The sequence below is a fragment of the Hemicordylus capensis genome, chromosome 15 (genome assembly GCF_027244095.1).
Source record: "Hemicordylus capensis ecotype Gifberg chromosome 15, rHemCap1.1.pri, whole genome shotgun sequence".
Classification (NCBI taxonomy): Eukaryota; Metazoa; Chordata; class Lepidosauria; order Squamata; family Cordylidae; genus Hemicordylus; species Hemicordylus capensis.
The window spans coordinates 6,746,487-6,772,554 of record NC_069671.1 but is presented as its reverse complement, the minus strand read 5'-3'; the positions used below and the strand labels follow the sequence as shown (position 1 = coordinate 6,772,554).

At 47.1% G+C, this 26,068-nt stretch overlaps 1 protein-coding gene across 4 annotated transcripts in view; it reads left to right on the top strand.

Annotated features, from left to right (window-relative positions):
- The first annotated feature begins 903 nt into the window (after positions 1 to 903).
- GOLGA3 (golgin A3) overlaps positions 904 to 26,068 on the top strand; it is a 43,517-nt gene continuing 18,352 nt past the window's right edge. The window contains exons 1-13 of one of the 4 annotated variants that reach the window (XM_053279706.1): positions 904 to 957; positions 6,924 to 7,271; positions 9,299 to 9,565; positions 11,209 to 11,321; positions 13,027 to 13,709; positions 16,192 to 16,303; positions 17,460 to 17,766; positions 18,440 to 18,642; positions 19,773 to 19,910; positions 20,195 to 20,356; positions 21,541 to 21,909; positions 22,683 to 22,760; positions 23,772 to 24,035. In XM_053279706.1, the coding sequence (XP_053135681.1) occupies positions 7,151 to 7,271; positions 9,299 to 9,565; positions 11,209 to 11,321; positions 13,027 to 13,709; positions 16,192 to 16,303; positions 17,460 to 17,766; positions 18,440 to 18,642; positions 19,773 to 19,910; positions 20,195 to 20,356; positions 21,541 to 21,909; positions 22,683 to 22,760; positions 23,772 to 24,035 (2,817 nt within the window). In that variant the 5' untranslated portion in view covers positions 904 to 957; positions 6,924 to 7,150. Of the gene's footprint in view, positions 958 to 1,027; positions 1,046 to 6,923; positions 7,272 to 9,298; positions 9,566 to 11,208; positions 11,322 to 13,026; positions 13,710 to 16,191; positions 16,304 to 17,459; positions 17,767 to 18,439; positions 18,643 to 19,772; positions 19,911 to 20,194; positions 20,357 to 21,540; positions 21,910 to 22,682; positions 22,761 to 23,771; positions 24,036 to 26,068 lie in introns of those variants that run through there. The other 3 variants (XM_053279707.1, XM_053279708.1, XM_053279709.1) reach the window with 3 other exon arrangements.

Below are 26,068 nucleotides of genomic sequence, written 5' to 3'. Positions count from 1 at the left end.
TAGAGATGCACAGAGCAGGCGGTATAAAAATATGACCAACAAACAAACAAAGTGACAGTTAAAACTAGGGTAACATGAGGAAAAGACTAGCCTCAGAGCCGCCTCCGCAGCATCTTCGCCATCTAAGCCTGCAGCAACCTTCCTCTGCAGGCACACACCGGCCCGGGGGAGACCCTGGCCCGGGGGACACGGTGCTGGTCGCGGGGCTGCTTCTTGCTTCTCCGTCCAGAGGCTGCGCAGCGTCGGGCTGAAGCTGACAGGGGAGCATCACTTTCCCCGCTGTGTCCATCATCTATCCACGAGTCACCCACTGCGCGCATCATTCTGAGCATGTTCAGAAGCACCGGAGCATGCTCAGTATGGTCAAATGAAGCTCCTTTCCGTTTCCTGCCCAAAACCTCTCTCAGATTTCCATTGGAGTGTCACTTCGCCCTATCCATCCACGAGTGGCACACTGTGCATCTGAGCATGCTCAAAAGCATTGGCGCATGCTCAGTATGGTTAAATGAAGCTCCTTTTCGTTTTCTGCCCCCAAACCCCTATCAACTATACCATTCCTGCTTAAAATATCAAAGAGAGGCAAGCAGCTGTCCCTCCCGGATAGTCCGGCTGAGTAAGCCGTCCGCCCCTGGGGAAACGCAGCCCTCCTCGTTCCCGTTCCGCCCCACGCCCCATCCCTCACCCCTTGTGGGCCACGCTCCTGGGTTTCCTCCCCCTTCTCCCCTTCCCGGTTTAGCACACCGAGGGAGCTTTGCGGGTGGGGTGGGGAGGGGAGACACCCCGCCCCCCCGGGGCTGGCTGGTAACGCGGGGGAGGCGTTTCCGGAGGGGAAGGAAAAAGAGGTAGCACCGCCTCCTTGGGCTCTCCCGCTGCCGCCGCAGCAGCGCCACGTCTCGGGCAGGAGGGAGGGAGGGAGGGAGGGCAGGAGGGACGGAGGGAGAGCCCCAGCGCAGCCAGGTCAGTGGGGAGGGGACTGGGGGGCGAGGCGAGCGGCTCTCGGCTCCCTGGAGGGGGGTGCCGGGAGGAGGAGGGCCCCCTGGGTCTGGTGGGTCTGACCTGCCCAGGGCAGGGCAGGGCAGGGAGCTGTGTTTGTTTTGTTTTGTGGGGTGAAGCAGCTGAGGCTGCGTGAGGGGAATCTGGCTGGCTAGGGAGGAAGGGGTCTTTTGTGGGGGGGGGGGATACTGGGGGTGGAGGGAGGCCTGAGCTGCTCTCCTGTGGGGGCACAGAGGTATTTGCATTCTGAGTGGGGGGGGGTGGATCTTGAATTTTGGAGGAGGATGTGGGGCGGGGGGGGGGCAGACTGAGCCATGCACGGGAAGCGTGTGCTGGAGCTCTTAATGCGTCCCCCTTCACCTACCAGAGCCTTCCCGTATGAGACTCCAGGCACTGACTGGCCCCAGAGGGACAAGCTGCCTTCTGCCTAGCGGGTCAGGCCATTGCTCCGTCTGGCTCAGTACCGTCTGCACTGGCTGGCAGCAGCTCCTTCCAAGGCTTCAGGCAGGGGTCTCGCCCGTTCCTGTTGCCTGGAGGTGCCGCCCGGGGTCGGACCTGGGACCCGCTGCATGCAAGCAGAGGGTCTGTCGCTGAGCTGACGTCTCATCGCTTTGCTTCGGCAAGGATTGCTGCATGCATGCATCATCATCATCATCATCAGACTGCAGCCCTGGAGCTGAGTGGGTTATTTGAGTCAGGAGTTGAGTATATCAGAGAGAGCTTGCCCCTCACCCCCTTATTATTTTTTAAAAGATGGAGTGTTGATGAAATTTCACTGATCTTGGTGAAGAATCGAAAGGCAGGGCTCTGTGAGGAAAGGCAGGGGGCCCCTGACTTAAACCGGCATTCCTTTGAAACCAGAGTAGGCCCCTACTTCCCATGTAAACAAATTTAAATCTCTCCTCTTTTTTTGCTCATGGTGCCCAACCTGAAGCTCTCCTTGTCCTGCCCCACTTTTCGAGGTTAAAGATTTTCCATATTATCTGAAATGAATGTGTGAGCATGGTAAGATATTCCCCTTAGGGGATGGGGCTGCTCTGGGAAGAGCATCTAGGTCCCAAGTTCCCTCCCTGGCAGCATCTCCAAGATAGGGCTGGGACAGAGTCCTGCCTGCAACCTTGGAGAAGTCGCTTCCAGTCCCTGTGTAGGCAATACTGAGCTAGATGGACCAATGATCTGACTCAGTATGTGGCAGCTTCCTGTGTTCCTGTGAGTTTGCTGATGTGCCCATGTTGTTCCATTCTGCTTGAGAAGGTGTACGGAGTGATTCTGGAGAGAAAATTCTATGGGTGATGTATCGGAGGGAAGGTGCATTTAGTATTAGTGTTTGTATTATTAGAAATATGTTAATACTGCTTTTCAACAAAAATGTTCTCAAAGTTTTTTGTTTTATATTTCATCTGTGTTTATATTTCATCTATGTTAATTTTGTGAGCCACCCTGAGCAGTCGTATACTGGTAGGATGGGGCATAAATATTTTAAATAAAATAGCAGTTCACATAGCAAAAAGAATGAGACAAAATGTGTTCAAGTATTCATGTATATAACTCCTTTGGTTTCAAGACTGGTTAGATTTCTGCCACCTCAAATGTTCCAGCTCATGCTTCCTACATATTTATTTGTGGCATTTCTGCCATGCTCTTACACATGCTTTAAAGATTTTCTGAGTCTTTCTTTTTCTTTCTTTTTTGAACCTGGATAATTTTGTTTAATGACAAAGAGTTCTGTGAGTCTGAAAATTTTGCAAACTTCCACACCAACAGATTTTGGGTCTCAGAAGTTTGGAACTGTCATTCTGTGTGACTTTTCTACTTCTTAAATCAAGAGCTTCTAAAAGACTTGTATTAGTATCCAACTATCACATAGCCAACCTTGTGTGTTGCAGAGGGAAGAATCTTTTTAAAAAGTGTAATCCAGAAATGTTACTACTGTATTACTATCTGCTTAAGAAATAGGCTGATAATTGTTTGACAGATGGTTCTTTCTAGGGTGAGCTAAAGGTTTATTTGTTATACTAGAATCTCAAACATGTTTCCTTGATCTCAAACATGTTTCCTCAAACATTTTTTCTGTTTTTATCAGTGACCACTATACTGGACAGCATCAAGGCTAGTCATGACTAAGCAACATTGAAATCAATGAGATGTCAGTCATGACTCTCAAGTCCTATTACATTTCAATGGGATTTAATCCTAAATTAGTCTAGATGCTGTTCTTTGCAAGGGTTAAGCATGGTGATTTTAAGCCGTCTTTATTCAGTTTGTGTCAGTGATTGACATACAGATCAAGAGCAGCCTAACGGAACTTATCAGCTAATTGTGCAGGTACAGTGGGATGCGACAATCTTTGAAGCCTTCCCCTTCCCCAGGAAGCCCTCTGTACCACCCAGAAATATATCCCTGAGAACTGTGCAACCCTCAGGGACATTTTCAGGGGAGGGTGTCAGAAATGGCTTCTTCCCTACTACATGGCTGCAGTTAGTGTGACGATCTGTTAGGCTGCTTTCTCACTTCACTGGTGCACCCTTGCTCTATATATCAACAGTATGTGGTACAATCTCTGCAACATAGGTAAGGAGTTCCTAGATTCTGGCCTGTATCATGTGCAGGGCTACAGAAATCCACTAGTCTGTGACGAGTGAAAAATGATGCCTGATGAGTGAAAAAAGTTCTGATGAGCAATGTACCAACATAGTTTGACAAGTAAAATATTTTGTCGGGCTGATAAACTGAGCCAACATTTCTTCACCCCGATCGTGTGCATATTTTTGTTAGGGTTATCCTGCATTGTTATAATTGTATCTGTTTAAGCCTTAGTTGTTGACTCTATGCCAATGAGACAAGCTTTTCCATTCTTACCTTACCCAATAGTGGCCAGTCCATGATACTGGTCTTCAGACTGTGTTCCAGATGACTGTGAGATTCCTCAGATGTTTATCAGGCAAGCTCACAATGAGAATATCAGTCATGGTGTGGATGCTTGATCATCATTTCCAATCTTCTCATGAAGTGCCAGGAAGTTTGGAGGTGTTCTAAGAGGTTCTCTCAGTTCACACGGGGTGATGGAGAGACCAAACAGGGCTGGTCATTGCCCTGAATAAAATGTGTATACATAACATAGGAACACAGGAAGCTGCTTTATACCAAGTCAGACCCTTGGTCCAACTAGCTCAATATTGTCTACACTGACTGGCAGCAGCTCTCCAAGGTTCCAGGCAGGAGTCTTCCCCAGCCCTACCTGGAGATGCTGCCAGGGGTTGAACCTGGGACCTCCTGCTTGCCAAGCAGATGCTCTACCACTGGTCTACGGCCCCATTCCCTAAGGGGAATACCTTACAGCAATGTATACATGTGGTCTCCCATCCAAATGCAAACCAGGGCAGACCCTGCTTAGCAAAGGGAACAGTTCATGCTTAATTGAATTGCCCTCCTCCCCAGTATTTCAGATCAAAAGCTTATCTAAGATTCTCAGTGGCCCACCAATGCCTCCGGGAAGCCTACAAGGAGAAGGTGAAGGCAATACCCTTCTGCCATTGCTCCCCAACAACTGGCATTCAGAGGTGTCCTGCTTCTGAACATATCCCAGAAACCTTTGCAAACATGCAGGGGATGCATCAGAAGGCTAGTTGACTTGGAGAGGGTTCCTTGAAAACAGAACTCTTGGATACTGCTCTTTAATGGGACCTAAGAGAGCTCTTCTAAAATTCCTCCCTTTATGGGCGGAGAGCTGGTCTTGTGGAAAGGTAAAGTGTGCCGTGGAGTTGGTGTCGACTCCTGGCGACCACAGAGCCCTGTGATTGTCTTTGGTAAAATACAGGAGGGGTTTACTATTGCCTTCTCCCGCGCAGGATGAGATGATGCCTTCCAGCATCTTCCTAGATCGCTGCTGCCGGATATAGGTGTTTCTCATAGTCTGGGAAACATACCAGCAGGGATTCGAACCAGCATCCTCTGGCTTGGTAGTCAAGCCATTTCCTCAATGTGCCATTGTGGTAGCATGCATGAATTCCCCCCTTTGCTAAGCATGGTGCACCCTGGTTTGCATTGGAATGGGAGACCACATGTGAGCACTTGAAGACATTCCCCTTAGAGCAGGCCTACTCAGCTTAGGCTCCCCAGCTGTTTTTGGACTACAGTTCCCATAATCCCCAGTCACAGTGGCCAGTAGCTAGGGATTATGGGAGTTGTAGGCCAACATTTGCAGGAGGGCTAAAGCTGAGCAGCCCTGCCTTAGGGGATGGGGATGCTCTGGGAAGAGCATCTGCCTGCTTGCATGCCGAAAGTCCCAGGGAGGGACCCTGGCAGCATCTCCAACATAGGGCCGAGAAAGACTTCTGTCTGCAACCTTGGAGAAGCCGCTGCCAGTCTGGGTAGACAATACTGAGCTGGGTGGACCAATGGTCTGACTCAGTATGTGGCAGCTTCCTATGTTCCTAAGTAGCAAACCCTCCTCTTCATGGGCAACTTTAGTCCTAATTAGTAATTCATTCGTTTGCAATATGATATGTGTTGGTTGCTCTGCTGCATGTGTGGCCTTAGTAAACAAGTTCAGAGATAGAATAGTCTGTCAGCCAGAAAGTAAAAGGCAACTGGCAGTATGAATTAGGAATTAAAATAGTTCTTCTTTAGAGCAGTGGGTTGGGTTACCAACTCCGACTGAAGCTGTCCATGGAAATTTCCCCCCACTGTTGCTTCCAGATACTTTTCACAAGATCAAGGCGCTAACATCTCCAGGATTGCTTTCGATTGTTGCTAGGGACCAGTGTTCCCTGTAACGGGGACTCCCAGATGTTGTTGACTACCAGTCCCATAATCCCCAGCCAAGGCCATTGCAGCTGAGCATGCTGGGAGTTGTAGTCAACAACATCTGGGAATCCCTGTTACAGGGAACACTGCAGGACTTATGCTGATGCTTGAAGACTCCAACCCAGTCCACTTTAGCAGTGGTTATGTTTAGAATTGCACTGACCCAGTCAGCACAATCCGTGGCCAGAAATCGGTTTTGCGTTCAGTAAACCTGCAGTGCTTGTGTTAATGTGACTAGTTAACACAGTCATGATTAGTTAACTAGTCTAGTTAGCCAGACTAGCAAATGATAGTTAAGGATAGTGGTGGTCGCCTGGCCCTTCCCTCTTGCCTCCCCGCTTTCCTGTTCCACCCCGTTACCCTCCAGGCATAGCTCTGTGCTGCATTTCCATCCTCGAGATGCAGTGTAGTACTCGAATGCCTGCACATCGGACTCTCAGGGCGTGTTCACACATAACATGGAACCTCCTTGCAAAGTTAGTTGCAAGCTTGACTTGCTGTGTGCATGCACACCTTAGCGAAACCTACCTCACAGGGGTATTGTGATGATGTACATGTATACCGCTCTGGGCTCCTTGGAGAAAAAGCAGGATATAAGTGTCAACATAATTAAAATAAATAAATTGCATGTACATAATTCTTCACCTCTTCATCTGCACCCCTGCTAACTGAACCAAAAGGAAAAGGAAAAGAAAAGGCTGCACCCAGCTAAATGAGCAAAGAGATGCCTTTTAAAAGTGGCGATTCTCTTTATTTAGCAACTGGCCCTATCCACCCCCAGCACAGCATCCCTCCAGGGGCTGTTGCTGGTGTCTGTCTTAATCTTTTTTAGATTGTGAGCCCTTTGGGGACAGGGAGCCATTTTACTTATTTATGTTTCTGTGTAAATCGCTTTGGGAAATTTTGTTGAAAAGTGCTATATAAACAGTCATCATATTTGTATTCATCTGCACAGCCTTATATTGGGTTCTGTTTCTTGGTCCCACTGGAGTGTGACAGAATGCTATACTTTTCTATACAGAAGGATAAACTGAATCTGTTCAATAGAGGAAGAGTTCGAAATAAATGTGCCTTGTGTTTCTAAAGGATGATACATCCTGATAACTGCTCTCTCTTCTACCCAGGCTACTTGAATGATCTCTAGCAGGAATTTCCGAGTTTGCCCAGCTGAGTAGGCTGGACTGAGTTGTCTGCTGTGAACAGCAGATGAAAAAAGCTGGACGTCCTGTGCACAGGAGGCTTCCTGACTCACAGCAGCTCTGATGGATAGAAATAGGACTCGGTAGTTCACTTGAAAGCGAGTTGCTTAGCTGCGAGGGCATATTCTCCCTGCATCTTAATTACATCCGCCATGGACTCTTCAGTGATCCTGCTGGAGAAGCCAGCCGGCAATGGAGCCCCCTGCAGTTCTGAACGGCACGTGGACCTTGAGGCCAAACTGGATCGGCCAAGGGAAGGAGACGGTGTCAGCAGTAAGCAGTTGGTTTTGATCTCTCTCTTTCTTCCTGAATGTGTTTGAGGGTACTGTTTGAAGAGTTTCAGCAAGCCCTGTTTATACAGTTTCTTAGACCCAGACATTCTCAACAGCTCATAGCGAGCCTCAAGGGCGGCCCTTTCATGAGGCAAGGTGAGGCAGTAACCTCAGGTGGCGGATTATCAGAGCACCAGCAGGGTGGCAAAGTGCCTCCTTCGGCTGCCATCCAAGCAGCTTTTTGGGATCCACCTGACCAGTGTTCCCTATAACAGGGATTTCCAGATGTTGTTGACTACAAGTCTCAGAATCCCCAATTGCAATGGCCATTGGATGAGGATTCCGGGAGTTGTAGTCACCAACATCTGGAACACTGCATCCAAGCCTTGCAAGGAGTGTCTCTTCTCACAGAGTTTGCAAGAAGCCCAAGGAGAGAAGAGGATACTGCTGGCCACCAGTATTTCCTGTAACGGGGATTCCCAGATGTTGTTGACTGCAACTCCCAGAATCCCCAGCTGCAATGGCTTTTGCTTGGGGATTCTGGGAATTGTAGTCAGCAACATCTAGGAATCCCTGTTAGAGGGAACACTCCCTTCCTTCTTCCCCACCTCTTATGCATAAGAATGCTGGATCAGGCCCAAGGCCTAGTCTAGCATCCTGTTCCACACAGTGGCCCACCAGATGCCTCTGGAAGCCTACAGGCAGGAGTTGAGGGCATGCCCTCTCTCCTGCAGTTACTCCCCTGCAACTGGTACTCAGAGGCATCCTTCCTCTGAGGCTGGAGGTGGCATATAGTCCTCCGACTAGTAGCCGTTGATAGACCTCTCCTCCATGAAGTGATCCAAAGCCCTCTTCAAGCCATCCAGGTTGTTGGCTGTCACCACATCTTGTGGCAGAGAATTCCACAAGTGGATTATGCGTTGTGTGAAAAAGTACCTCCGTTTGCTGGTCCTAAATTTCCTGGCCATAAATTTCATGGGATGGCCCCTGGTTGTAGTGTGATGTGAGAGGGAGAAGAATTTCCTTGTGTCCACTTTCTTGCAAGCTTGCAAACTCAGGTTTGAATGGGGGTTGGCCCCTCATAGGGGCAAGGTAGCAATTGGTGCCAGAATACCTTGGGCTGCCCCAGAGAACCTGCTTCAGCAAAAGGGAGGAAGTACAGTGTCTTGCTAGCAAAGGGATATTCCACCGATTCCTGCAGAGGAGGAGTTTTCAAGCCTGGATCCCCAGTGAGGCAGTGGTTGTGTTATGGCAAGGATGCTGCAGATGCAATAGAACAGTATTAACAACTTTGTTTGCTGGCCACCCCATAGCAATTGTTCTCTGGGCAGCGCAGAAAGCAAAACAATAAAGCGGCAGTTGAATAAAACATACAATTAAAAGCACATTAAAACAAAAGAAAGCTATGATCTGAAAGCTATGTTGCTGTACGTTGCCCAGAGCCTTTGGATGAATAGAGCGGTATAGAAATGTAATAAATTAAATTAAATTAAATTAAATTAAATTAAATAATGAAGGCATTTTAAAGGTGGGCAAAAAGGTCTCCACCTGGTGTCTAAAAGAACAAAGCGATGGTGCCAGGCAAGTCTCACTGGGGAGGCTATTCCATAGCCGAGGTGCCACCACCGAAAAGGCCCTCTCCCTGCGAGCCCCCTGCCTTCTCTCATTTGGCAAAGGCACTAGAGCAGGGTCTCTGAGAAGGGCCTTGAGGTCTGGATAGGGACATATGGGGCAAAGTGCTCTTCCGGGTAACCTGGTCCCAAGCCATTTAAGGCTTGAAAGGTTAAAACCAGCACTTGAATGATGTTTTGCGTTGAGCCTGGAGACGGACTGGGAGCCAATGCAACTGATGAATGTATTGTTTATTGATTTGATTTGATTTGATTTGTATACCGCCCTTCCAAAATGGCTCAGGGCGGTTTACAATTCAAATGTTGGGTGGGATTGAGGGATGCTGCCATCTTGCCATGGGGTGTGTGACTTGTGTCCGTGTGCTGCTGTTCCATCTAGCGCCCTCTTCTTTTCCAGCTGCCCCTGTCAATGCCAGCCAAGTGCCAACGGAACTCCTGGTGCCAAGCAGCGGTGGGAGCCCTGGCCAGAATGGACCGGTGTCCCACCCCCCTGTGCCTCTTGACCCCAACGGCAGCCCGATGGGGGAAGAGCCAGCTCCAGGTGTGCCTGGTTTCCATGCCAACCTAAGGTCGTCTCAGGGCGCTAGTGCTGAGGGCGTAGTTCTTAGGAAAGAAGCGTTGCAGTCTCTCAAACTAAGCCTCCCCATGCAAGAAACTGAATTGTGTAAGCATCTGTGGACAGCAGAGCCCCTGCTTTCTTTTGCTCCGTCAATTAAAGCTTTCCCCATCTCTCTCCGGGCCTCTGCAGAACCCCTTTCCAGAGATCGCTTAAGCTTGAACTGACATTGACCTGTGCTTGGCGGCCATCGAAGCGCGTGACTCTGCGTTTAACAAATCTACTGACTTTACGTAGCAAGTTGGGGGCCATTGGGCAGGGTAGCCTGTCGGGGTGGGGTGGGCGAGGACCTCTCGAGGTATTTCAAGTCCCTTTCCTGAATATTCGGCTTCCATTTTTTTTAAAAATGGAGGCAGAGTGTTCTTGCACTGTGACTGTCTCCCTTCCATTACCCCGCGATTCCCAGCCTTGGGTGCCCAGATGTTGCTGGACTACAACTCCCATGTTGCTGGACTACAACTCCCATCATCTGAAGGCTGTTGTGACTGGAGGTGATGGGAGTTGTAGTCCAACCGCATCTGGGCACCCCGCATTTGGAACCTTGCATTATTCTAACGTGCGTAGAGAACTGCTTGTCCTTGGCACGAGGGAGATTGTTCCATGTGGCTACAAAGAGCGGCGAACCTTAAATTCGCAGGAACCAGATTGAGTTCTTTTTAATATCGGTGCTTACACAATGGCATTGGGGTTTGTGTGGGGTAGGGCACTTCCGTCAGCTGCATGCTAGAATGCGCACCTTGTGAACGAGGCATGCTTTGCTTTTTCTGCATGAATATTCTACAGATGCCATGGGCCGCCCCCACGGCTTTCATTCCTTGCAACTGATTCACACATGCTTGGGAATCCTCAGCCTGGCTAGAAACACTCCTTGAAAACGTACACTGTGGTGAGGTGCTTTTCTGTGGATAACGCGGTGTGTGTGTATCCGCCTCAGTTTCTCATCCTTAAAACAAGACTGTTGGCCTACCTCGTCGGCTGGTGGCTGCAAAAGTGAGCAGAGGAGGAGTTAAAATGGCTTTGTACACAGAACACCGGCAGCTGCTGCCTACCGAGTCAGACCAGTGGTCCATCTAGCTCAGTATGGTCTGCCCTGACTGGCAGCAGCTTCTCAAGGTTTCAGGCAGGAGTCTTCCCAAGCTCTGCTCAGAGATTCCAGGGACTGACCTGGAGACCTTCAGCATGCAAGCAGATGCCCTTTCACTGCTGCCCTATCCCCTAAGGGGAAAACCTTACAGCAGACAACGCTCATATGTTGTAACACACCCAAATGCAAACCAGGGCAGACTCTGCTTAGCAAAGGGACCATTCAGACTCGCCACCACAAGACCAGCTTTCTTCCCCAGTATAAAGTCAGTACGGCCTTTTAGATTGAACCAGATTACTTGTAGAGCCCGGACCCATTGGCTAATCCAACCCCTGCGCTGGAATTGAAGCGGCCTCGTCCCCTTCAACGGCATCTGACAGCCTACAAAGCATCCCAAATAGACCCGTTGCCTGCTGGGTCCCATCTTGAACCAGGTCCCCTCCTTGCACTGACTTAAATAAAGCAGCATTGGTGAAGAGGTAGCCTGCAGTCTGGTAGCAGAAACTGAGAAATTATCATTCTTTGGCCTCTGTCTTCGTGTGTGTGTGTGTGTGTGTGTGTGATATACACTCCTAAATATATACATCCTTTTTTTGGTATTATCTAGGTTCAGGAGATTCTTCTCTCCCACTGGAGAAGGAAGAACAAATCAGGCTTCAGGCAAGAAGGCGTCTTGAAGAACAGCTCAGACAGTACCGCGTAAAAAGGCACCAGGAGAGGGTAAGAGCCTGACTACCAAATTCTCTGATTTTAAAAAAAATTGTGACTGAATTCTACTGACTTGGAAAATCGATCATAGTTCAGGGATCTTTACTAAACCTCTTCATACGAGCAGCTAAACCTGGGCTGCATGCCCCTGTGAACCAGGGCAAATGCCCCAAACCCTGGTAGTCCGAATCTGGGTAACCCTACCTCTAGCCCTCGCTCTTAACCTGGATTAGTGGATGAGCACGGCCCCCAGTATCTAGACTTGTCGATGGTGTGTCCACTTTTCCTGCTGTTTTCGGATCCCGGCAGCCGGCCTCCATGTTGGTGACAGAGTGCTGTGGCTCAAGGGGCTGCTAGCTGTGAATGTGCCACTCTGCACAGTGCTCTCTATGGTCCCATGCTAGCAATGGCTTGAATAGGGTGGGGCTGCCTCCCGCTCTCTTGTGGCCAATCGGAACACAGCTGCTGACGTCTTGGGCTTTCCTGCCTCTGGGCTGCATGGTGCATTGTGGGAAGGTTCTCCCCATCCTCAGGGGACTTACCTGATCCGAGCTCACTGTTGCAGAACCCAAAGAAGCTCTGCTCATCTGTCCAGTATGGAGTAAGGACTCTTCCAAACCCCAAACCACCCCCTTCTGACTATGTGCAAGCACCCACTGTTTTTCAAGCAAGGGCCACTTTCCCAAAAACCCTTCAGTGGGGGAGCCATTTCTCACTGTGCCAACCTCCACAGAGGATTGTGCTTTTCTCCGTGCTGGGAGGGCCTTTAAGAGAGGCAGAACCCGCTCTTAGGAGCTCTATGGGGAAAGTGCTGGGGAGGGCTACACTTCCCAGAACCCCGTGCATGCTTTCCAAGATGGCACAGAGACTCAAGTGGGCTCCATGTTGCTTAAAGGAGTCCCTGGAGCTGGGCAAAGGGCAGCACTGCACGGTGGGAGCTTTCACCTCCACATGGTGCCAGCGGGGCCGTGCAGAGTATTCGGCTTCAGCTGAAGCTTTGCCCAGGCTCAGTAAACCATTAGTCGCAGAGCTGCACGTGGAGTTTAATGAGCGCTGCCACTGGCCCCCCCAGGCCTTATAGCAGTGCTTCCCCAGCTGGATTCCTCCAGATGTTGCTGAACGACAACTCCCAGCATCCCCAGGTACAACTTATTATGGCTGGGGATGCTGGGAGTAGTCGTTCAGCAACATCTGGAGGGACCCAGGTGGGGAACCACTGTGTTTCAATGAAGAACACTGGCATCTCTCCCCGGCTTCTGTAGTCTACAGATAAGCCAGCTTTCGGGTGGAAATCGACAGTCTGCATTCTCTGTGAAATCTGCTGGGTTCCACACAGAAAGCCAGCGTGGAGCCGTCCTTCAGCCCTCCTGAAGCCGAGAACCTCTACTCAGCATAAACTGGAACATTTCACTGACTAACTAGTTAGATGGGGGGTTCTCCAGCTTGGGTCCCCAGATGATGCTGGACTACAGTTCCCATCATCCACAGCCACATTGGCCTTTGGGGAGGCCTTTGGCCTTCGTGGCTAGGGGTGATGGGAATAATGTCTGCGGAACCTGAGAGAGGACCCCCGGATTAATCTCCTGGCTTAATCCATACTTCTGATAAACTGAAAGGCTGCCCACAGTGAATCCAGGCAGTAAATTGAACAGAAGACCATTAAATGGTTCTCATCTTCAGTTTTTAACTCTCTGTTTTCATCTACTCTTTTTACCAGTCTACAGCTAAAAACCGCCTCTGCAGTACTCTTGATCCTGAGTTGATGCTAAATCCAGAGATCTTGCCACGGGCCAGTACTGTAGCGATGACGAAAGAATACTCCTTCTTGAGGACCAGCGTCCCAAGAGGACCCAAACTGGGAAGCCTGGGCCTCCCAATACATTCAAAAGAGAGGAAAAGTTCCAAATCTTCCCGGTCAAGTAGGATCCGGTCCCTGGCAGACTACAGAAATGAAGATGCAGAGGGGAATGCTGGTGGGACTAATCCAGTGGCTGGTTCTCCTGGTGGGTCTCTAAAGCAGAACCAAAGTGGTCCGACGTCAGTTGTGTCAGAGATCAGGTTGACTCCTGACCCGGAGGACCGGCTGGAGAATTCCTCTTTGGTGGGAGACAGTGTATCGGAAATTGATGGAAGCGAAGCAGGCATGAGGCTGGATGGTAACGAGAGCGATAGTTCTACCTACAGTAGTGTATCGGGCAGGGGGCCTTATAGCACTTTACGCAGTGAGAGCAAGCAGAGTGTCTCATTCACTGTAAATGGCCAGGAGATCCCTTTGGAGGCAGCAGGACAGTTTCCTTCCATCCGAGAAGTGTTGCAGGCTGCGGCCGCAGAGCATCATACTCAAGATCATCAGGAAATCAACGGGGAAGTGAGGAGTCGGCGAGACAGTATCTCCAGCAGGTAAGGCCTCTGGTTGTGGTTTCCAAATTCTGAAGCTTCAGGGAAGCTTTTCCACATTGACCTGTCGAACAAGGAATTCCTCCCGGTCAGCTGTGGAATCCTCTGTGTATTGTTGAAGACTCTGAACGTGTTGCAGCGTACAGCCTGTACTCATGGGTACCACCATGTTTTGATGACCAGTCTTCATAGGAGCATAAGGTTCAAGGGCTTTTTCATAGTCCAAAGATTTTTCCCTGCCCCAGTGCTGAACATCGCTGTTGCTTTCTGCAGCAGTGGTGAACACAATCTGCTTCACACAATCGTTCGAATCCAGGTTGAATGTGGGTTACTGACATTAGCATGGTTGTGTGAACACCCGCCAAGACAAGAATCTCCAATTTTGAGCCACAAACCACCTTCCCATAAAGGATACTCTCTAACTTAAAATATTGTCGTATCCTTTCAGACCATTCAGAGTAGGTTGGCTTTACTCTGACTTCCCTGTTCTTTGGATCTGATGATCCATGGGTCCCATCCAATGTTACGTCTTGCATGTGGACCTTCTGTGCTGTTCCCTTATCTAGAAACCCTTCACTGCCCTTCTCATACCCATTCAGTATTTAATCCACATAGAGACCTTTCCAGCTTTTCTCACGTAACGGGATTCCAGAGGTCTTGCCATAGACGCTCTTATCCACTTCAGCCCTCTAAGAATGGGATTACGGTTGCGTTTCCAGAAGCTTACTCGTCTCTCTAATGATGTCTTAAGGCCTATCTCTTTCAAATCACGTTGAGATTAGCAAGCAGATAATTAGTTGGTTTTACAGTTCTGTTGTTTTCCTTCCGCCTTCTTTATAAATAACTTCATGTTTGGCTTGGCTTGGGAGTTACTTAAATGAACTCAAAACAGTCTTTGGTTCTCCAGTAAAAATGGGGTGTCGTTAGCAGTTCTTGGAAAGCCTACTCCAACATTGTCTCTACATGGTACTCAAAAGTAGGAAAAGCAACAATGCAGATTAGAGAGAAGGATTTAGGTCTACATCTGGGTTGTCTTGATGCAGCTTCAGCACCTAAACTGACTGCCAGTATGTTTCTCCGCAAAATACAAAGTGCTAGGTTATTACCTATAAAGCCCTTAACAGCTTGGGTTCCGGATATTTAAGAGAGCGCCTTCTCTGTCATGAGCTCCGCTGCTTACTGAGATCATGTGGGAAAGTTTGGTTACAGCTGCCACCAGCTCGTTCAGTGGCAATGCAGGGCAGAGCCTTCTCTGTGCCTGCCCCAGGGCTCTGGAATGTGCCCCCTGTCAATATAAGAGCTTCTCCATCAATGGCTGCCTCCAAAAATAAATATTAAAAAATCACTTAAGACATACCTGTTTTCTCAGGCCTTTTGTTAGAACCATTTTAAAAAATGGGGCGTGGGGTTTCAATTGTTTTTCATTGTGCTTTATTGTATTTAAAATCGCCGTACACCACCTTGAGATTTATGTGTTAGGAGTTTTATACATATGATATAATGGTAACCTCCAGGCTTGACTTCTGTAATGCGCTCTACGTGGAGCTGCCTTTGTACGTAGTCCAGAAACTTCAGTTGGTTCAGATTGCAGCAGCCAGGTTGGTCTCTGGGTCATCTCGGAGAGACCATGTTACTCCTTTACTGATGGAGCTACACTGGCTGCCAATTGGTTTCCGGACAAAATACAAAGTGCTAGTTATAACTTATAAAGCCCTAAATGGCTTAGGCCCTGGGTCCCTAAGAGAGCGTATTCTTCATTATGAGCCCCACTGCCCATTGAGGTCATCTGAGGAGGTCCGTCTCCAGTTACCGCCAACTCGTTTGGTGGCCACACAGAGACAGGCCTTCTCGGTTGTTGCCCCGAGATTGTGGAATGCGCTCCCTGCTGAGATACGATCCTCCCCATTTCTGGCAATTTTCAAAAAATACCTGAAAACCCTTCTCTTCGCCCAAGCTTTCTCAGCTTCCTACATTTTCTTAGGTTTTAATCTCTGGTTTATTTTTAAGTTGTTAAATTGTTTTAAGTTTTTTTGTATATGTTTTTAAACTTGTTTTATGCTATTTGTTAACCGCCCAGAGACGAAAGTTTGAGGTGGTGTAAAAAGTTGATAAATAAAATAAATAATAAAAAATGATAGATAAACTAGGGAATAAGGCTGCATTTGAACGATATTGCGAACTTGCTGTTTTTCTTTTGCCCTTCTTTGTGTTTTGATTTTGCCACATTTTTATCCCACTCTTCTGGTTGGCTTACATGCCCACCCCCTTATCCCCTCAACAACCCTGTAAGGTAGGCTGTATTGAGAACACCTGGACTGGGGCAGCTGGTAAGTTTCTAAGTGGAGTGGGGATTTGAACCTAGGTTGTCCAAGGCATAGTCTTTCATTCCAAGCGCTCCACTCCACGGACTCTGCATGCAGTGTATGTAATTGGCATAGCAGATCTGTTAGTAAAGTGTACGTGTGTCTGCTCCGTCTCTTCCCAGTATATCAATGGAAAGTTCTATCGCGGGCACGCACGATGAAATGTTACAGGTCCTCAAAGAGAAGATGAGGCTTGAAGGACAACTGGAGGCACTGTCGCTGGAAGCCAACGAGGTACACATGAAGCTGGACGCCTGTGCTGAATATTATTGGAGTTTTATTAAAGGTGCCTTAGGTGGTACTTAAAATACAGGTGGCGGGACGGAGAGGACGGTGCAGCGCAGTCTGCGTGCAACGTGGGAGAGTTACCTTTGCCTGTCTTGAACCGCAGACCCTCCGCCCCCACGGCACAAGTCAGCAGCTCCTCAGTTTGGGAGGAGATTCAAAAGCGGTTTGAGATGTGGTTCGCCCCAGTTTGAGACCTCTGGAGTAGCTAATCCTGGAACATTGGAAGCTGCCTTGTACCAAGAACTGATTCATCCAGCTCTGTACTGTCTACACCAGGGGTTCCCAACTTGTGATCCCCCAGATGTTGCTGGACTACAACTCCCATCATCCCTCACCACAATAAACAGTCACTGGAGATGATGGGAGTTGTAGTTCAGCAACATCTGAAGGACCACAAGTTGGGAACCCCTGGTCTGCCCTGATGGGCAGCGGCTCTCCAAGGTTTCAAGAGGCGTCTTTCCTTACCTGGAGATGCTGTCAGGGATTGAACCTGGGACCTTCTGCGTCCCAAGCAGATGCTCTACCACTGAACGATAGCCCAGTGTCCCTGTGGGCTACTCAGCTATGGCCCATCTATTGGGCTAGATGGACCAGTGATCTATTTTAGCATAAGGCAGCCTCATAAGTCTATATGTGTCTTGCGTTTAGCGCACAGGCGGGGTCCCTACCCCAAGGAGCTTACATTCTATGGTCTGGAAGTGGGGAAGTGAACAGAGGGGGCAGAGATGCTAGGTTAACAAGGAGTGAATGTGAGCAAATGCAGCTAAACTTTTAATATTTTATATATTTTATATTTTTATATATTTTATATTTTTATATATATTATTTTATATATTTATATTTTATTTCTATACCGCCCTTCCAAAAATGGCTCAGGGTGGTGTACACAGAGATATAATAAATAAGATGGATTTAGACTTGGTTGGGGTGGTAGAGTAGGGTGTTTAAATCAAGGATTCCGTGCAGTCAGTAACCTTTTAGAAGGGGTTTAGAGAGGGAGCCTCCTGATTCGAAACCTCTGCACCCCATTTGCTTTTTCTATATCTCCCCAAACCATCACTTACACACACACACCCCAAAAACCCCTGTTGGTTTTGCTTAGGCTCTGAAAGAAAAGACCGAGTTGCAAGCCCAGCTCGCTGCTCTAAACATGAAGCTTCAGACGCAGATGGAGCACAGTCAGAGCAGCCAGCTCAAGCAGGACTCCCTGAACTCGGAGGTGGCCGCCTTGAAGCAGTCTTGCTGGGACCTGGAGCGAGCGATGGCGGAACTGCAGGCCACTCTGGAGGCCAAGAACGCCAGCCTGGCCGCCTCCAGCAACGATCTTCACGTGGCAGAAGAGCAGTACCAAAGACTCATGGGGAAAGTGGAGGACATGCAGAGAAGTGTCCTTAGCAAGGATAGCACAGGTGAGTCGATATCAGTGGGTCATCTTTCACTTCACCGCCCTGTTTGCTTTCCCTCTCCCCTTTTTAGGCAAGTTGCACTGATTTATTTATTTTTTTTAAACTGCTATTTGAAAGCAGGGTTCCCAGCTAGTTTGAAAGCTTGGTGAAGCAGTGTTGTGTCCTATCTAGTAGTCTTTTATGTTTTATTTTAGAAGTTTGTCCCAGTGGGGATCCTGTAGAGAGTGTGGGGCAATCTCTTGGCTGGGTTTTGTAGATCTTATTTTCGTTAGCTTTAATATAAGGCTCTCAGGCTTTTTGTATAGGTGTGGTGTTTTTGTGCCTTTTTTGAATTTCTTAATAATTAGGTTTTTTTCAAAAAAACACCCTCATCTTTTCACCTTGTTCTTTGTGAAATAGAGCCTTAATGCTGCGATGCCATTGCATCCTAGTGTTACCTACCTCTCCTCCTAGACTGGAAAGCAAGAGAAAAATGCACAAGCCTGGCCACAGTATAACCCACGTAGTTCTGTCACAGACAGCATCCCATGAAATAAATCTGTATTAATTTCTTTGTTCAGGAGTTGAATGTGAACTTTCCAGGACTGTGTGCTCTTTGTGAGATGCGGTTTGTTCATCCTTCCTATGGCCAGAAGGGAATATACTGACCTCCCTTTTATTTTCCTTGGTGTTCTAGTTCACGATCTCCGGCAGCAGCTTTCATCCTTGCAAAGCCAACTCCAGCAGGTGCAGCTCGACCGGACAACCTTGACTAACAAACTGAAATCATCACAAGCGGAGATTGCGTCACTACAGAAAGTACGCCAGTGGTATCAGCAGCAACTGGCCGTGGCACAGGAGGCGAGAGTTCGGCTGCAGAGTGAGATGGCAAATATACAGGTAGTCAAGTCAAGTCAAGTTTTATTTATGGTCCTAGACCAAACAAATACAGGTAAATAGGACTTCGCCTCTTGTGGTTGAACTTACGCAACACTTTTCAGCATGGTGAATGGGACGGTAGCTTTATGGCAGAGCAATGTATTTCAGAGCACTGGGGCCACAACCGAAAAGGCCCTGCTTTTTATTCCACTTATTTTATTTATTTATTTGTTTGTTTGTTAAAAGATTTAATATACTGCCCAATCCACAGACTTAGGGAAGTGTACAAACAAGAACAGCATCTGAGATTTAAAAAAATCAATAAAGGGCAAACGCCTGGCAGAAAAGAAATGTCTTCAATAAGGTTTTAAAGGCTGAAAGGGAGGAGGCAGACCGAATCCTGGGGCGGGGAAGAGAATTCCAAAGTGAAGGGGCAGCAACAGAGAAAGCCCTTCCATGGGCCCTAGTACTACGGACCTCTCTGAGACCAGGGGCCGAAAGAAGGGCAACCTGAGAGGATCTCACAGGACGGGACAGGACTGGCCAGGAGAGGCAGTCCTGAAGGTCAGCAGGTGCTAAGCCCTGAAGTGTTTTAAAGGTGAGAACCAGCACTTTGAATTGGACCCGGAAACAAACAGGTAACCAGTGCAGCAGCCGCAAGAGAGGTGTCACATTATCATATCTCCTAGCACCCATAAGCACTTGTGACACCTCTTTCTGCAGGAGAAATGGAGCAGGACCTTGGAGGTCAGATGAAGTTGAATAAACAGGATAAGGTGGTTCTTGCTTATCTCAAGCTGTTTTGTTGTAGTGGTGATGATGACAGTTTTATTTGTTAGCCACCCCATAACAAATTGTTCTCTGTATACCGCTTTTCAACAAACGTTTCCAAAGCAGTTTATATAACTGCTAATTTACTTAACAAAACATAAGAGAAAAACACAACACATTAAAACATAATTTAATTATGATTATTTTTATTTATTTATTTATTTATTTATTTATTTTTACATTTCTATACCGCCTTTCGTTAAAAGAAAACCCCAAGGTGGTTTACAAAAATTAAAACATACAATAAAAGCAATAAAAACATCAAGCTAAAAACATGATTATGATTATGATGGCTTAACGGCTTCTTTTCCTTTCTGAAGGCTGGCCAGATGACCCAAGTGGGCCTGTTGGAGCACCTCAAGTTAGAGAACGTAACACTCTCTCATCAGTTAACAGAGACTCGGCACAAATCAATTAAAGAGAAGGAACGCATCGCTTCACAGCTGCAGAATATTGAGGTAAAGCTTATGGGGTTTTCTCCAGACTGTGTTACGATTTCCTGCTTTAACTGTATGGATCACAGGTATATTTCGGGCTGAACGGGAAGATATTAACACAAATGTGACCTGAATATGTACATGCTAGTTGTTAAAGCCTGTAATCCTGGAACTTCCTTTCTTGAGAGTAAGAGGCCATTAATCCAACTTGCTTTTTGTACAAGCTAAACGTAAGAGAGCCACCATTTTAAGAGATGCCGCTTTGCCCATTTAGCAAGGCTTAACAGCTCTCTTCTTTTGAGCAGGCTGACATGTTGGATCAGGAAGCAGCCTTTCTGCAGATCCAGGAGGCTAAGAGCATGGTTGAAGAGGACTTGCAGAAGAAACTGGAGGAGTTTGAGGATGAGAAGGAGCAGCTTCAGAAAATGGCTGATTCCGCAGCGACACTGGAGCAGGAGCTGGAACAGGTGGATGCAATTTGTCGATCCCAGGAACTCTGAACAGGAAATGTAGTGCATAATGTTGAGTTCCTATTTGTATTGGCTGACATAAGGAAAATTACTCTGAGTAATCCCACTGAATTTATTTATTTATTTATTTATTTATTTAGATTTACATGCCACCCTTCCAAAATGGCTCAGGGCGGTTTACAAAGGACAAGTTACACAATGCCCAACTCGTCGTTTTAATTTCAGTTGGACTGCTTTGAATAATGTTCCTCATCGTGTCAGCCAGTGACTGAAAACATTTATAGCCTGCCTCTTGATCCCTGTCAGACTCTCCAAGGTTTTGAAAAATCAGCAATCTAATATAAAAATTCACTGGAGCAATTGAAATTGACAGCAAAAGCAAAACATGCCACCTGGAGAAACAGATTACATTTTCCCAACCACTAAGTGCCAAAGGCTCCAGAGAACACAAGTTATTAACACGTGTGGGAAATGTAATAAAGTGGGTGCTTTTCGAAGATAGCTGGGGAGGGAGTTCCAAAGTTTGGGTCCCACAACAGAAAAGACCCTGTCTTGACCCCACTTTTGAAGGTGGGCCATTCAGAGTGGGGCTTCTGTAGATATACAGCCAGGTTTGTGCAGGTAATCCTTCAAATAGCCCAGTCTCAGGCCATTAAAGCTTAAAAACCAGCACTTTGAATTCTGCTTTGTAATACACTGGTAGCCAGTGGAGATCTTTTCGGTGCTTGCTTGATTTGTTTATTGGTTTGCTTATTATTTATTTGATTTCTATACCGCCGTTCCAAAAATGGCTCTGGGCAGTTTACATTAAAATAAAAACAATTAAAATCAATTAACAGTTAAAATCAAAAACTATAAAAACAATATAAAACCAATTAACAATTAAAACATTTTTAAAACCCTGGAAAACAAGGCCAAACATTTACAGTTTAAAAGCCCTGGAAGGCCAGGCCAAATAGGTCTTAGGGCTCTCCTGAAGGCCAGTAATGAATTCAGATTAATATCTGTTTACATGCATAACTTGCATCTTAGCTAGGTATGCAATTATCTTCTTTCCCACCACAAGCCTAATTTTCCTAGATACTTCAACCTGCTTGTATCTCTTACCTGTTGGAGGGGGAGGTGTGTGTTTGTGTGTTTTCATATAAGGTGAGGATTCTAATATGTTTTTCTCTGGTCAGGTGAAACTGACACTACATCAACGCGATCTTCAGGTTGAGGCTTTGCAACAGGAGCAACTGGACCTCATTAAACAGTTGACGACGACTCAAGAAACGCTGCAGACCCGAGAGCAGTCCCTGGGTGACCTGCAGATGCGTTACGATGAACTGGAGGCCAGGCTGGCGGAGTTGCAGGGAGAGGCCACTTCGAAGGATGAGACCCTCCGATATCTGCAGAATGAGAAAATCGTCTTGGAGGTAGCTCTGCAAGTAGCAAAAGCAGGCAAAGAAGGACTCGATGAAGGAGTCAAGCACTTAGGAGAAAGTACGGAGGTGGCATCGGATATTTTGGAACAACTGAGGCAAGAAATAGCCATAAAGTCAAGTCAGGTAATATACTCTTCCTCTGGCCCACCCATTGGCAGTTAGAAACAAGGCACATGTTGACATGAGCTTTCTGCAGTTGGAATGCTTATGAGCATTCTGTGGCATCACAGCAGCTTAGCCAGGGTATTGCTGGGATAACTGTAACATGCCCACTAACTGTCGCACACCTGCCATGTTCGAGTTACGTATTTTGCCTGTTGTATTTGTATCCTGCCACCTAATGGCACAGCAGGGAAGTAACTTGCCTAGGGAGCAAGAGGTTGCTGGTTCAAATCCCCCACTGGTATGTTTCTCAGACTATGGGAAACAGCTATATCGGGCAGCAGCGATATAGGAAGATGCTGAAAGACGTCATCTCAGATGGCAATGGTATCCTGATTGCTAGCATTAAACGCCAAGAACTACATTGAGATAATTTCTTCGACTTATTTTATTTTTTACATTTATATCCCGCTTTTCCTCCAAGGAGCTCTGAGCAGTATACATGGTTATGTTTATCCTCACAACAGCCCTGTGAGGTAGGTTAGGCTGAGAGATACATAACTGGCCCAGTGAGTTTCATGGTTGAATGGGGATTCAAACTCAGGTCTTCCTGCTCCTAGTCCAACACTCTAACTACTACACTATGCTGACTGATGTGTGTATTGGAGATTTACTAGTGTATTGCTCTCACTTGAAGGATAGTTGCTCTGAATATCCCAGAACTAATTCTTATTTCTAACCTTCATCCAGTTGGAATCAGTGCCCAGATAATGGGGGGGTTATTTCTCCAATAGGTGGAAAACCTTCAACAAGAGAGTACAAGCCTTAAGAAGCAGACTCAGAAGGTAAAGGAGCAGTTCCTTCAGCAAAAGGTATGTTGTTTGTGTTTTCACTTCTAAACTTCCAAGTTTTGAAGACATTGAAATAATCACGTGGTTTTTAATTGCCCTAATGGCTGATGTCATCTCCGGCAAGGCCAGTGCAAACTTGTGGGTAATGGAGTTTGAACCAGCCATGGCATTGCATCTTCATTCACCTTTTGCAGTGAATTCCTCTCTCCCTCCTTAACCATGGTTAACCTTTCACACCAATGTCAGCTGTGGTTAAGAAGAATGCTGGCTCACTCTCAATTGTGGATAACTGCCTGGGAACCTGCCACGGCATTGCATCTTCATTCATTCTTTGGAATAATTCCTTCCTGCTGCCTTAACCATGGTTAACCATTTGCACCAACGTCGGCTGTGGTTAAGAAGAATGCTGGCTCACTCTCAATTGTGGATAACTGCCTGGGAACCTGCCACGGCATTGCATCTTCATTCATTCTTTGGAATAATTCCTTCCTGCTGGTTGGCTAACCATGGCTAACCATTCACACCAATATCGGCCATGGTTAAGAAAATTAAGCAGGTTCTCTGCTTAACCAGGGTTTGAACTACACTAACGGGTCCTGGCTAAGAGGCAACTTGGTTAGCCTTATCTACAGTTTAATACTGGTGCTCATATTTTTTTTTCTTAGCCATGGTTATGAAAGTCAAGAATTCACACTGAGAAAAGAAGGGAGTATGAAGAGGCAGGCATGATCCCCACAGCCCAATTTCAAAAGAGCTACTGAATTTGCCCAGAACAGCATTGTTGCTAGGTGGTTGCCTGCTTAAAAATTGGTTTATCGTTTCCTAAGTTCAAAGAAAATTCTGTTTTTTCAACAAAGATTTCAATAAAATGAAGGCTCATTTATTTGAGTCTGGGACTGGCTTGCTCAATTTAATTTTTGCTTGGAGTACCCCTCTAAGTATAACACATACAGATGCAGCCTGTAACATTATATGCTAGAATGACTATTTTTTTGAAAAGAAAAGGTATTCCTTTTCTGTCTTGCCTTTTAGGTGATGGTAGAAGCCTATCGTAGAGATGCAGCTTCAAAGGATCAGCTCATCAGCGAGCTGAAATCGACCAAGAAGAGGTTGGACTCCGAAGTGAAAGAATTAAAACGGGAACTTCTCCAGCTTCAGGGTGAAAAGAAATCCATGCAGATGGAAAACTCAAGGCTGGGGAAGGAAGTGTCTCGGGTCCAGCAGCAGATGGAGGATCTGGAAAACCAGCTGCAAGTGGCGCAGAGAGAGCGAGATGACATGGAATCACAGCTTCAGGTGTGGAGGAAATCTAGCTCCTCATCTTAACTTGCAGGGTAATCTGTCTTGGGGCCTCATAGCAGCCTATTGGGATAAGCTTGCATTTCTTGGGTTGGTCAACGGATTTTCTGGATCTGCTAAGATAGGATGGTGGCCACATCTGGCCCTGATGCCCTCGAACAGTAAAGCTTCAGGCCTGCTGCTGCTGCTGCTGCTGCTGCAGCAAGTGGTACTGATGTGTTTAGGAAACCAAAGAAACTCCATGTTTGCCCAGAATACCACATTCTAACTTAAAGTAACCTGGCCCAGCTCAGGGACATCACTGCCTCTCATGATTGGCGTCATTATCTCTCTGTAGCAAAAATGTATCTATGAAACTTGCTAAGACAGCTAAGGGAGAGGAGAGCTGGTTTTGTGGTAGCCAGCATGACTTGTCCCCATAGCTAAGCAGGGTCTGCCCTGGCTGCATATGAATGGGAGACTTGATGCATGAGCACTGGAAGAGATTCCCCTCAGGGGATGAAGCTGCTCTGGGAAGAGCAGAAGGTTTCAAGTTCCCTCCCTGGCAGCATCTCCAAGAGAGGGCTGAGAGAGACTCCTGCCTGCAACCTTGGAGAAGCCGCTGCCAGTCTGTGAAGACAATACTGAGCTAGATAGACCAATGGTCTGACTCAGTATATGGCAGTTTCCTATGTTCCTATGTTCCCACTGCCAGAAAACAGGATATAACCAAATAAGTAGTAATCACCCTATGAACAATGAATCATTCGCATGCGTACTAGATACTTAGACCACCATTTTATTGCCACGGATACTGTGTCTAGGGTGTCAGCGTCATTAGATTGTCTGTATAAATGTAAGATACACCTGTAACCAAACTGGAATCGGTTTGAGAGTGTGAGCATATTGATTACCTATTGCTGACTGCAGTAGCAATAAACCTCAATTAATAATTCCCAATCCTTGTGTCCGACTGATTGGCTAAGCAGACCCAGGAATGAGCCCTATTCACATCAATTTGGTGCCATGTCTCGGATTCGAACCGAGGGGTACTACAAACATTTGTCTGCCACTTTTCAACCCAGTTTTCAAAATGGTTTGCTTAGAGAATAATAAATAAAGATGGATCCCTGTCCCCCAAAGGGCTCACAATCTAAAAGGAAACACAAAGTAGACACCAGCAACAGCCACTGGAGGGATGCTGTGCTGAGGTTGGATAGGGCCAGTTGCTCTCCCCCTGCTATATGTAAGAGAATCACCACTTTGAAAGGTGCCCCTTTGCTTAGTTGTGAGGTTCTGCTTTGATGATGATACTCCCAGGGTTTGATGGTAATTGACATGAGACTTTGAGTGTGTTGCCTTTCCTAAAGATTCCCTCCATACTTGAGCACTCTTGTCAGGGCCTGCATAGGTGTTACTTTTGCCAAGGGAATCAATATCCTCCTTTTGAGAGTCTACCCCCTGCCGACCATATTGTGAAGCAGAACTCACATTAGGGCTGGGTGCAGTGAATTTCTGCAGTCCATGAACGCACACTCTTGATACAGACCCCTAATGACAGCTGATTTTCCTAGCTGTCAGCTAAAAGGAAACTCCATGCTTTTGAGGCAATAACCCTCCTCTGTTAAATGCACACAGTGTGGTGAGATTTGGCTGCAGCTCCAGAGTTGGTGTCCCAGATTGCTTAGGGGCACTTGGGCACTTTGTCTTTCCTGTGGGAAACGCAGGGCTGCTTCGCAGTGACCCACTGCAAAGCAGCCCTGAGAATCCTACTTTGGGGTGCAAACAATCAGGGATTCTAGCTGTGCCCTATGAATGTCCTTCCAGAGGCATCTGATTGACTGCTGCTAGAGACAGAAAAAGGCACCTAATGGCGCAGCAGGAAAATAACTTGCCTAGGGAGCAAGAGGTTTCTGGTTCGAATCCCTGTTGGTATGTTTCCCAGACTATGGGAAACACCTCTATTGGGCAGCAGCTATATAGGACGGTGCTGAAAGGCATCATCTCATACTGCACGGGAGATGGCAATGGCAAACCCCTCCTGTATCTTA